This window comes from Protomyctophum bolini, assembly GCF_963924005.1.
Source record: "Protomyctophum bolini genome assembly, chromosome: 3".
NCBI classification, from domain to species: Eukaryota; Metazoa; Chordata; class Actinopteri; order Myctophiformes; family Myctophidae; genus Protomyctophum; species Protomyctophum bolini.
Window position 1 is genome coordinate 45,555,710 of NC_137864.1, and position 13,082 is coordinate 45,568,791.

The following is a 13,082-nucleotide window of genomic DNA, read 5'->3' on the forward strand; positions in this document are numbered from 1 at the left end:
GATAAGGCCATCCTTCACCAGCTTGCGGATCTGCTGGCCTAAAGATCAAGAGGGATTGTTTTTAATGCAGTCGCCTAAGCTCTCCACCGTGTGATATTCAAACTTAGCTTACCATAATACATTGTTTATCACTGTACTGTCACAGTCAGCACAAGAGAGCCAATTTGATATAGGCTACATTCATTTTCATGGTTAATCTAAAGCCAAAATATAGACAAATACTTCTGTACACTACTTCTGAACATTTTATTCGTATGTAGAATGGGTACAGTTCAAAATATAGCACAGGTCACTAAAAAAACAACCTAGTTGAGCCGTTTTCAATCAGTGGTCCTGCATGGTGTGGGGACTAGCAGTGGGCCTTGAAGGGACTCTAGCTAGGTGGTCTCCAGCTAATTCCAGAGGGAACCTTATTAGATATTTAACTCTTGAGTGTAAAATTAAACAATGGCCCCTCACAAGTTTCATTTTACGCTCTCAAGTGTTACAATTATTGTTAAACATCTGCATCAGGCTACTTAATTTAGAATTTAAGTTAAACATTTGCCTGTTATCTCTCCTATAGAGAGGCTACCGTCATTGTCAAATGGTGGGCTGTGGCTCAAATGCCGAATAATAATGGCCCTTGGCCTTGTGCCCTTCATATGAAAAGGGTTGAAAAACAATGCCATGGTTTGACACGTCACATAATGACATTTTGAAAATGTTGGCAATGGTACCCGAACTTTGAGCATCCAATCCAAGGGAGTTGGGTTGGTAGTACCGGTTGGAACAAATTTATCAGGTGATAAATTACCTTTATGAACACAATCTAGTGGTGAGCATTTTTTTTGCACACACATTTCGTCAAGGTCAAGTTTATTATTCATATGTCCCAAGCTGGGCATTTCGTTCAATAACTAGCTCTGAGGAGCTAGTGGACATCGACGAAAATCAATACACTTTCCCTAATTATAGGCAAACAAGCTATACGTGACACTTGTTTTGTTAGCTAAGTACGAAAACTGCTAATGGCTGTGCCTGGCATGGCCGCGGTTTTCAAACGGTCATCTTATAGGTGGTCAAGCGAGGATGAACTGTTACTCACTCCTAATCAAAAGTAGTTAAAACTGGCCTAATATCGGTTATGTACAATTGTATTTTCTCTTTGCGGCCTACTTCAATAGAAAATATTAAGAACAGGTGGGAAGAGGACTTGGGAGAAGAAATCTCAGACGATGATTGGGAAGATATTTTACGTCTTGTCCACTCTTGTTCCATTTGTGCGAGGCAAAAAAGTACTACTACCGGTACTACAGTAGGCCTATGTTCTCACCATCGGTAGATTGCATATTCCTCATATTAACTACAGATAGAGTGTGCATATGTAATGTATACCCTCTGTGTAGCTGACTCACTATACATAATGTCAGCTTCACAGCATATTCACTGTCGATAGTCTGAACATACTGTGTATATCCATTAATGGACGATAGATGTATGTATTGTATGCCCACTGATGATAGATCTATCTATCTATCCTCATTTAGTGTTTGTTTAATGACTAAACCATCTCATATAAGGTTTGAAATGTACACCATGACACTTTTTAACCTCCCATCACTCTGACAGACCCCAGTAATCCTCCACCTGAGGCAGTGAGGAGTGGGCAGGGATCCATACATGTATGTGCTTGAACATACCGCTCTATTAAATCGTAGCCGCTGGGTGAGTAGATTATAATACTGCTCACATGTTTTGCCCTGAGACACACATTTTATAGACATGACTGAGAAACTGAGCTATAAATTGAAGCCTCGTAAATTTGCCCTGCCCTGCCCTGCTGCTGAAATTGCAGCTTTTATAAAGAACATTTTATGTTGACATATGGGGACTAGGTTGGTGGAGGGTGTGTAGAGCCCAGGATCACATTAGATGATTGACACAGGGGTGAAAAAATGGGTTACATTATCGTGGGATAAAAAATATATTTTTTACAAGAACATTTTAGGTATTTTTGGGCAGTCACGGAGGTCTGCACGCAGCACATCTGCATGCAAACTACTGTAGTTAACTAACACCTAAAGAAGGAAAGCTTAAAGCTTTCCTTTTGTAGGTGTTAGAAAACGTGCAAAATAGGAGCATAAAAATGGTTCCTACTCTCTATGACTTATGGAAGAGTACATGGCTTTGAACATGTCAAAATGGAATTGTCTGTCACTAAAGAATTTAGACAGTTTCAGTTCGATTTTTCCCCTTTTCTTCCCAGGCTTGTTCAGACAACATATGGAATGGCGCTGAGAGATATAATCTAAATGGTATGATCAGCTATACAGTAGAAAACGTAATAATTCAAAAGGTCAACATAAAGAAAAATAATCAGGGCGAGACTCAACTTGACCTGACCTATTTTTGATGGGCTGTAACTGTGAGTCATATGTGGATGATATGTACAGTTATGGTACCGGTATGTGGTTAAGGGAACTTATATTTATCAATGAAAGAAAACAAAATAGGCGGGGTTGGCGAAAGGGCCTTTCTGTGTGGAGTTTGCATGTTCTCCCCGTGTCCCCTAGGGTAGGTACCCTCACAAAAAACAGGGAGTAATCCTGGTCTCTAAACTGCCTCCCCCTGGCCAGCCGGGGCGCCTGATGGAGGGGAAAGAAACTGGTTGAAATAATGTGTTCCTTCCATGCGCTACGTCCAACCAGGGAAACTCCCCCCTGTCAGGTGTAAAGGAGCAACTAGGACACTCAGGCATGAAGGAAGCATGAGTTCAAGTCCGTTGCTCTCCCCTTGTCCCCCATATATTGGGACTAGGTTGGTGGAGGGTGTGTAGAGCCCAGGATCACATTAGATGATTGATACAGGGGTGAAAAATGGGTTACAAAATCGTGGGATAAAATATATATATATATAAAAAAAAGAAAGAAAACAAAATAGTTAAACACATTGCAGATGGAGTTCTGCGGCCGAATACATATTAATTCGGAGGTCATTCGGGTGCCGATAGCCAAGTGGTTACGGCGCGTACCACATAGGCTCTGATTGATGCTTGACAGCGAGTCCCGGGTTCAATTCCCCAACCTAACAGGCCTGTGCTGCATGTCACTCCCCGACTCTCTCCCTCTTTCCTGTCTCTCTAGTAGAACTATTAATAAAGGCCCAAAAATATCTTTTGACAATTCTTGACAAGAAACAGTTTGAGAACCACTTTTGATTTCATTGTTCATTTATTTGGACGGGACAATATGAACAATACATAAAATGCAGTGTAAATAAATACATTTAGCACGAGATGGACATTTTCATCCTTTGTCCCCAACATAAAAAACAGGAAAAATAAACACCATACATAGTGTAATGATGGTATATCTAGTTATCTACATCCTAAATTGGTTTAGATTCTTTTAAAATGTTTTTTTTGTGGCTTTCGCCTTTATTTTTTATTTTTTATTGTAGGCTGACAGGAAATGGGGAGAGAGATGGGGGGGGGGTTACATGCAGTAAATGCCGTCTGGATCGGGAGTCGAACCCGCGGCACACTGCCAGACTTGGGCTACCGGCCAAGGTGCCTGGACCGCTGAGCCACGGCCCAGAGGCCTGGTTTGGATTCTTATCGTGCTCTTACCTCAGAGCATTTGGTTACTTTTTTATTGACACTGTCATCTCCTCAATCACAAACTTGTTTGTAATTGTGTCTTTAGTGTTGTAAACACTGATGTGCGGGTTATCTCAGCCTCATAAATTATGATTAATGCCTTTTGTACTGTCAAGGCGAGTCAAGACAAAGGTATAGCACATTTCATGCTGTATGACGAGCATATAGCCTCGACATGAAAACGAAATTCTCAATATTATTAAATAATACAAGAATGTGTTACAATACAACAGTACAATATTATAACAAATAAGATGACACACATTTTAAGCCTAACTAAAAGCTTGTGTAAGTGAGATGTTTTAGTTGGCGTGATACTGCTGTATCTCAACAAATACATTTAGCAGTTGTGATGTGCTGCCCTCTGCTGGGACAATGCTCTGCTAATGTTGACGTAATGATTTGGATAGATGATAGTGGTTTAAAAAGGTTAGTTTTCATGTGTGAAATGTTTTTTCTTACTGTATGGATTGTACATATGGATTATTATTTGTTACATATGGACTATTTGTAATGTTAAGTTAGGTAGGGTAAGTGATATGGTTTTGGTTAAAAGGTTAGCACTATTTCTTGATAGTAAACATCGCTATAGAATGTTTGTTCAGTAAATCCCTAAACAATTGAATTGTCAACCGAGTACCTCAGTGATCGCATAATTTAACATCTTCAAGACCTCCAAGTGTAGTGTGGAATCTACTACTAGGACTACTGTGGATACAGACTGATATGGACTGGACATTATAGTAAAGTATAGTAGTAGGTGGCTGATGAAACGGTAACATTTTGGTATGTGTTAAATCCAATGTATTTCTCTTCCTCAGTGAAAGTTAATGTTGAGGCCACAGGAGACGGTGTGATGTTACAGGATCAGTCAGCATGAAGGTCAGACCCCACTGCTTCTCCAAGGCTCAAGTATGTAAACAAACTAATCCCAGTCTCAAAACACAAACCTGCATGCGCACGCACGCACGCAGACAGACAGACAGACAGACAGACAGACACACAGACACACAAGAGATTCAAGATGTTTTATTCACACAGATGTACAAGTACAGCATTGTGAAAAACTTAGGTTGGGGGTGCTCCACAATACACAATAAAACATAAATAACAGTGCAACCCCATTTAAAAGGTTATTTAAAAGGTTAAAAACAGCTCAGATAAAACCCATGTAAAAGGTTTTAAAAGGTTTTAAAAGGAACACAGACAGACAGACAGACAGGCAGATCTATATGTGAGGTTTTATGAGCTTGTAGATCTGCTATTTATGAATATATCTTGAATATCGTTTGAAAATGTCCAGATATGATGACATGTCCAAAACAAAAAGTGTGTGTGAGAACTCTACCAAGTTGTTGTGACAAATGCTCAGGCCTGTTGCCAACCACATGCAAACCAAATAGATATTTGGATGCATAATAGTGTGAAATTTGATGCTACTTCTAGACAAAAGTGGAGAGACAGTTCTAATATAAGGCATGGATGGATCATAACAAATCATTAAGTTCCTGCAGATGACCAGCGTTGCTTCACTCTCCAATCTCCATTCCACACCCTGAATCTTTTGTGTTTTGAAGCCTTTTGGAGTTACATTCTCCAGCAAAGGGAATGGGAATAGCTGCATTAGGTGTAGTTTAAAATGTGCAAAGTCTATCTACCCATGTACAAAATGTACCCATACTCAACTGCCCATATTACAAAATTCAGGCCTTTACAACCCTTATTTTACACTTCATCATAGGATGGTGTTGCATGACCAACAAAATAAATGAAACAGTATCTGGCCTAATTGTGTTTTCATAATCTACTGTACAGGTGTACTTTTTCACCTATTACCTGAGGCTATTTTTTTCCTGCCCGACTCACAGCCCCCTTCCACTTTGTTGGAACTTGTCGGCAGAAGAAGCTATGAGTCAGAAAAGACTAATACATAAACTGTCCAGGCAGCACACCAGAATGTAGCACTGTAAATCACATTCAGCAGCACCAGGAGAGATAACGCACTGCTTGTCCGCCAAGACTTAAGCATTTTTGTGAGGAGGGCATACGTTTGGTGGGGATTATTTTTATTTACATGATCTGAAAGGTAGGTAGAATTAACTGTACTTTTTTATTGAGGAATAGAAACAGCTGGGTGCAAATGCAGCCCGGTAATGTAATGTATTACTTGAGAGGGACTAACGCACGTTTTCTCTGTAGTCAAGTAGATAGAATATAGAAATAGTAATATAGTATATAAAGTAAATAGAATATTATAATCTGGTCCAAAAATGCATTTCCTGAGATGTAAATGATTCACAGTGGTGCATGGCCTCTTATGACCATTCATTTGTTTTATCACTGATAAAGCAATTCCTATCCGATTTGTTGTATTAATGATGATACAAAATGTATTGTATGAACAGGGCTGCGTTTATAAGTTGTGACAGGGTAGTGCTGTTGTTGAGCACGGTAGTAGGTTGCAGTAATTGGTACTGCAGTGAAACTGAAAGTTAATTGGTGGTCCATAAACAGTGTAATCATGAAGCTTGGGTCTCCCGCAACACCTCCCCGTTGCCTTGGGGAGGGAAATAACTGAAGAAAATATTTGCTCCCAACTGTGTTATGCTCTGTATACCCTGTCCTGTTTCTGCTCTCCTAATGTCCAGTCAAGATTGAATTGAACACGACTAGCCTAGAGTTGACAGGTGATGAGCAACTATACGTTATGGTATATTTATTCACAGTACATATTTGTGTAAAATCATATCCGCAGTGATCTCAATTGGATCAAGCAAGATTCAAGTTATGACCCTAACCCTGAACCTTGAAGTTTAACCCATTCTGACCGGGCACCCATTTTGGTGTTGGCATCATGTTATGCTTTAGCTATTGAAAAATAGCAGATCTACAAGCTCATATCGCGCCACCGAGTGGCGCGATACGAGCTTGTAGGTCTGCTATTTTTGAAAAATTCGAAGAACGACTGACATTTTTTGAATCTGATCTCAGGTCAGAATGGGTTAATCAGACCAGTGTGTGTCCCGTGGAAACCTCGTATGAATCTGATCTCAGGTCAGAATGGGTTAAATTGTAGAAAACACAATCTGTGTACCGGTAGTGGCCGATCGTGTACTTGAGCTAGACGCAGAACCAGTGTTGATTTAGTCGACTAAACTATAACGAAAAACTTCCGCCGGAAACTAAATGAAAACTATAAGCTATGATGACTAAAACTAAGACTTAATATATTGATAATTTTGTCAACAAATAAAAACTAGACTAAAATGTTAGGAAGGGACTATAGTGGACAAGAGATCCAGTATAAGTAAAAGACAAGTCATTTTACATCTGGTTGCATGATGAAAATAGCAGATCTCAGCCATTAAGGCCCGCCAAAATATTTTAATCAGCTAAATCAACTCTAAGGCTTATGATATTTAGTCGACTAGAACTAGACTAAAACATTCCAGGTGACTAAAATGTGACTAAAACTATATGACTAAAACGAAAATCAACATTTGCTGTCAAAACACCTAACTGCTCCTGTCTAGCAGCTTGTTTGGCATGGTTGCCTGTACAGTCTGTGTGAATGTACAGTAATGGAACTTGTAAAGCCCTTTGGATAAAGGTGCTACTGTCTACAGTATAAATGCAGTATAGATTTGTAAAGAGGACTCGGGATCACATCAGGTTGTTTTCACACACACCCCCATTGAAGTCATTGTTAGAACAAGACACACTTTTCCAGTATAAAGTTGGCATTTATTTGTTTCATTTATTTGAAAATTACCAAAGCATCTCAAATCGGGTGAAAATATGTCCCAAACTATTAGTTTTCAGAATAAAAAAAAGGAAAATAGCAGACCTACAAGCTTAACCATGTGTCACGTGTTGAGCTTGAGCTGTAGGCCATTAATTAACGTAAAATACAGCCCTTCATTGTGTTCAATGGGTCGTACTCCCTCAGGGGTCAATATTCAAATATGGACGGAGACCAAATCATACATGTTGGTTAAAAAGCATTTGACACAATGGGAGGTATTTTGCGTGTCTTAAGTACCAGGTCTTATTACCTAACTTGAGTAAACTAAAGACCTGGAGGCGTGGTCAATGCTCTTTGGCCACTCAGAATAGCCAAATGGCATTGACCACGCCTCCAGGTCTTTAGTTTACTCAAGTTAGGGAATAAGACCTGGTACTTAAGACACGCAAAATACAGCCCAATAAGTTGTAAGACCTATTTCCACCATGGTCCTCCACACCACCACCAACCAACTGTGCATGTCATAATGGTGAGATAGATTATAGCAGGGATGTGGTATGGTAAGAGGTTTGATGTCTTCAGCCGTGAAAATTGTAGGGAAGTCTTTTAAGACCATATCTGATTTCAGCTCCTCGTCAGTGATGGGCCTTTATGACATTCATTCATCAAGTGAACAAAGCGCTGTGCACTTTGCTGTAAGATTCAAGTGATCCGTCAGCGGCAATGAGACAGGGCGTCTCAATAACGTTAAACAATAGGTTTCACGGTTTCAAAGAGAAGAAGCATCGCCACACAATAGAACATCATAGGCTATAGTACAAAAAAATGAAAAGAAACGTGTGTGTAAATATGGCCCAAGGGACTGTAAAATAATGCTTAAAGATGGAGTACCGTGATGTGTTTATGAGGCGACAGTGACATTAGACCCCTTGGTGTGCAATGATGTCTTGTCCCTTTGTATTTAGGATTTCTTCGTGGAGGCTGAAACCTTGACGGTCAAACGTGCCAATGAAAAAAAAACTGTGATATAGGTTGATATCTTGATATCTTCACACAAGCCCTAATGTTAATTATTTAAAAAGCGTGTCACGAATCATTTAATTCAAATCACATCATTACTTTTTTCCCCTCTTCTCTTTCTTCTACTAGACTATTCCTACCAAAACCATGCATCCCATATTCTCATACTGTGGACTACTCAACTGACTGCTTGATATAGTAGTGACATCACAATATCATCCCCTCTCCTAACCCCTCCCCGTTTATCATACAACAGCAGCTGTGGGTGCGGCTTCAGTTCAGGTGGATCACCACCCATCACCACCCACCAGGCAAACCAGGCATACTTAGGTTGTGTTCGGAAATGCGCACCGGGAGCGCTCTCGCCTCTTAGTTTGCATTGCACAGTGCGCTCAGTGCACTATTTCCGAACGCGCCCTAAATGAACTGGTGGGCGTGTCCACATAAAACGACATTTTAACAAATACTGTACACCTTTTTGTAAAGAATCTTCCTCCTTATATAATACCTGATGATCATGTTTTAGGGTGTAAAAAATGATGGCACTGCATCTTGAATTAATTTGGTGACGTCACGTGCGTCGAAAATAGTTCGAGACATAAGAGTTCATGTCTCGTGTCCGTGATCCCGTTGTGACCTTATATTATAGATCATCTATTTTCAGTGTGATCCATTGTGACCTTATAGATCATCTATTTAAGGTGTGTGACGTTGTATAATAAGTATAAATCTGGCTTTATGAGATGCTGATTTTAAGATGTGATGACACATGTGCATGTTCTGTTTTGTAAACAGCCAGCATGGGATGGACAATCTAACTACAACCAAGATTGTCAATTCTGGTGGAGGTGGAGCAGGGAATAGTAAAGGTAAGACCTACAAGCAGATCTACAAGCTCATAGCGCGCCACCGAGTGGCGCGCTACGAGCTTGTAGGTCTGCTATTTTAGAAAAATCAAAGAACGACTGACATTTTTTAGAATCTGATCTCAGGTCAGAATGGGTTAATCAGACCAGTGTGTGTCCAGTGGAAACCTCGTATGAATCTGATCTCAGGTCAGAATGGGTTATGCATTAGGCCCAGTGGTTCTCAACCTGGCGTTTGGGATCCCCCTTCTGGCTCCTAAACTGTGGAATGCACTTCCCATTGCAGTCAGAACTGCAGCATCACTCCCAATCTTCCGCCGTAGTCTGAAAACCCACCTTTCCAGACTCCATCATGGCCCATAGCACTTACCCTACCCCCCTTAAATAGCATTTCTGTAGACTTAGATAGCATTTGATACAGACTTGTTGCATGTTATGTAGACTGCACTATAATTGCATTGTATATAGTACATAGGTATAGCATAGTATAGTATACATGTATAGTTTATATGTATAGTTTCATTATATAGATATTCCACTGTTACGTTCTTAGCTTATGCATGTTTCATGATAAATGCTTTTTATGTGATGTATTCCCATGCTTTTTTGTTCTTGCTTAATGTAAATCGCTCTGGATTAAGAGCGTCTGCTAAATGCCTAAATTGTAAATTGGGGGGGCGTGCCAAAGCTCAAAAGTCAATAACATTTTAATACCAGTAATTAGCTGAAATCAATAATATATCAATGTTGGGATGTTAACCCGAGGGCCACATTAAAGGATCCCTAAACTTTGGCATTATAGAAACTTAAATTGCACCACGTTAGATAAAATGACCTAACATCATAATCTTACCGGTGTCATCATTCATCATTTAATGTATCATTTGTTCATTCTTTATATGATGTGGTTTTCTTTCCTACAGTCGTCTCAGAAACGGTTACAACAACAACCAGAGTGACATCCTTACCACCAAGTGAGTTGTACAGTATACTGCCACATAACATGTGTTTCTAATAATAGAGCTTGATTAAAAGGTAGTGTAAAGAAAATGTTCACTTATCGGTTGTGAGTTTAGACAAATCCCTATGGAGATGCTGGAGCATTTTCAACCTATCTTCATATAATTGGTCCTCACTAGTGCTCATGATAATGAGGTACACTTTCTGTCTACCTCGTCTGTGTCTCAGAGGAGGGCTGTGGACATTGTTCTAAAAATTATTAAAAAGAAAGAAAAAATAAATGTTGCTTGAAAAATAAAACCTGCCTAACGAATCGATGTCACTGGTTGGCGGGTTTCCGAACTGTACAGCCCTCCTCTGAGACACAGCGTGAATAGAAAAAAATAAATAAAGTACCATTTTTATGAGGAGCATTAGTGAAGACCAAGTCTGTAGACTAGTGGTTCTCAAAGTGGGGTCCTGGGACTCCCAGGGTTCCTTGAAGGGTTTCCAAATGGACCCTTACAGGTCCGTAACTCGGAGAGGGTATAAAATGGAACCAAATTTAGTAGCCTCTAAAGTTTGAGAACTACTACTGCTGATATGAGTGTAGCCACAACAGCATAAACAAAGGTGTTAGTTAGTAGATACAAAGTACTGACTTTGTCCACCAGAGGGTGCCAGTAGCACAGCGAGCAGCCAGAGAACAGTTACCTCCAGTGGTTCAGGAGGCGGTGCTGTCTTGGAGAAGAAATTCAACAACCAGGGTCCTGGTGGCAGCAGCAGCAGCAGCAGCAGCTATACTATTACATGTGAGTGCTGTAAATCAAGGGAAGGGGCTGTGTGTGGGGGCGGGTTAATGGTATATACTGCATGTCCAGGCACAGTCACAGTCACAGGCAAGCAGTACATTTGTTGGAAGTTATGCGATTCCAAAAAAGACAAATGAGAGTTATGATGATATAAATCTTTGCTTTACAGGTAAAGCCTGTGTGTGCAAGTGACAATCAAATGTGAATTTAGGTAGTAGTCGTTTGTTATTAAGGGAGATTGCCAGGGATGTGCACTTAATTGAGTCGTATGTTGTTTGTCACAATTTTCAAATGACAAATGTGATGACTTTAAACTTGGATTTATCAAATAAAAAAAGACTTGCAACTCGACTTGGACTTTAATGGCAGTGATATGTAAATTCAATTGGACTTGAGCTCTTTGACTTGATAATTCTTGATATCTTCACACAAGCCCAAATGTTAAAAAGTATCTTATTTAAAAAGCGTGTCACAAATCATTTAATTCAAATCACATCACATCATTACTTTTTTTCCTCTTCTCTTTCTTCTACTAGACTATTCCTACCAAAACCATGCACCCCATATTCTCATACTGTGGACTACTCAACTGACTGCTCGCTTACCCTCTCTTATTGTTTAATTAGTATAGGCTAGTATAGTATAGGCTAGTAATCGAAATGGCATTATGACTTGTTTAAGATTTTAGGACAAAAACAAAGTGAATAGGACTTGGCTGTCTTGACTTGGGGCTTGACTCGTGCAATAATGATATGAGTATTCATTGCAATTAGGTCACAAAACTGTTCCTTGACCTTGAATACATTTAAATCTCCTCCCTCAGCCTCAGAGGGTCTCTCATCGTCTAGCCGTGGTTTCTCTGAGGAGGTGTTCACCGGAGGAGTGTCTGGTGGCAAGGGCAGCGGAGCGGTCACCTCCAGCAGCACCGTTCTGGTCACCTCCTCCAGCAGTGGAGGAGGAGGAGGAGGAGGAGCGTCTATGTCCAGTGGTGGCAGTGTCACCAGGACCATCACCACCCTAGGGGCTTCCTCCTCGGGTGGTGGTGGTGGTGGTGGTGTTGTGAGTTCTGGGGACTCCGAGGACAGCTACGTGACCGGTTACTCTGCTATCACTGGAGGGAGCGTCAGCACCTCCTCCATGTCGACAAGTGGAGGAGGAGGTGGTGGAGGTGGAGGTGGAGGTGGAGGTGGAGGTGGAGGTGGAGGAGGAGGAGGAGGTGGAGGAGGAGGAGGAGGAGGAGGAGGAGGAGGAGGAGGAGGAGTGGTGTCTGTGTCCAGTGGTGGAGGAGGTACAGGTGCTGTGTCCATTTCCACAGTGACCCAGTCCAGCTCCAAGTCAGGGGGTTCAGGTCAGTGTTGCCATGTGCACTTACACGGCCTTGGGCTTGTTTTTCTGTAAATTTGCTTGTAATTGGAGTAGTTTTAGGTTGTGTGTTTCTTTTTTTGTGTACTTTGGGCTTGCTTCCTAATGTTTAAACCAGTGGTTCTCAATCATTTTCATGTCATCATGGAACCCCCAACTGCATAGTTATTTTTTCTACTAACTAACCACCCATCTGAAAATATTTTGTGCCATGGAGCTCTTTATCAGATTTGTGTTGCTAAAATGTGTCAACAATCTTCCAAATGGTTCCCATTTCAAGATTTAAAAAAGAAAAGCAGATCTACACGCTCACAGCGCTGTGAGCTTCCAGATCTGCCATTTTCAAATATCCCGATATATTCTTAAAGTGCACGTGCAGCTTCTTTTGTGATTGCTTGATGGCTTGATTTATTTCTCTCACAAATTGTGGCAACACGACACGTGGTTCAGGTGGCGTGAGGAAGGGCATGGCGTACTCGCCTGTTCCGAAGGAGAGGAAGGCCATGGCCACGACCTTGACAATGACTCGCCCAGGAGAGCTCTATGACGGTGGGTTTACTCAGCGCTTCTCAAACAAGGAACCCCAAAGTTGATATGTGTTTATTTGCCCGCAGAGTCCCATTTGAAAGGATTCTGTTCCAGGCAGGGAGGGACCTCCAGAATTGATGATTTGTATACATAGTATATGTATAACTAGC

At 40.8% G+C, this 13,082-nt stretch overlaps 1 protein-coding gene across 1 annotated transcript; it reads left to right on the forward strand.

Moving 5' to 3' along the window:
- Positions 1–5,598: 5,598 nt before the first annotated feature.
- LOC308312476 (uncharacterized protein) lies at positions 5,599–12,115 on the forward strand (the record flags this gene model as incomplete). Its single annotated transcript, XM_080759083.1, has 6 exons — positions 5,599–5,726; positions 9,201–9,274; positions 10,195–10,245; positions 10,885–11,022; positions 11,846–12,058; positions 12,108–12,115. The coding sequence occupies exons 2-6, from the start codon at positions 9,211–9,213 to the stop codon at positions 12,113–12,115; spliced, it is 474 nt and encodes a 157-aa protein (XP_080615209.1). The 5' UTR covers positions 5,599–5,726; positions 9,201–9,210.
- Between the last annotated feature and the right edge of the window lie 967 nt (positions 12,116–13,082).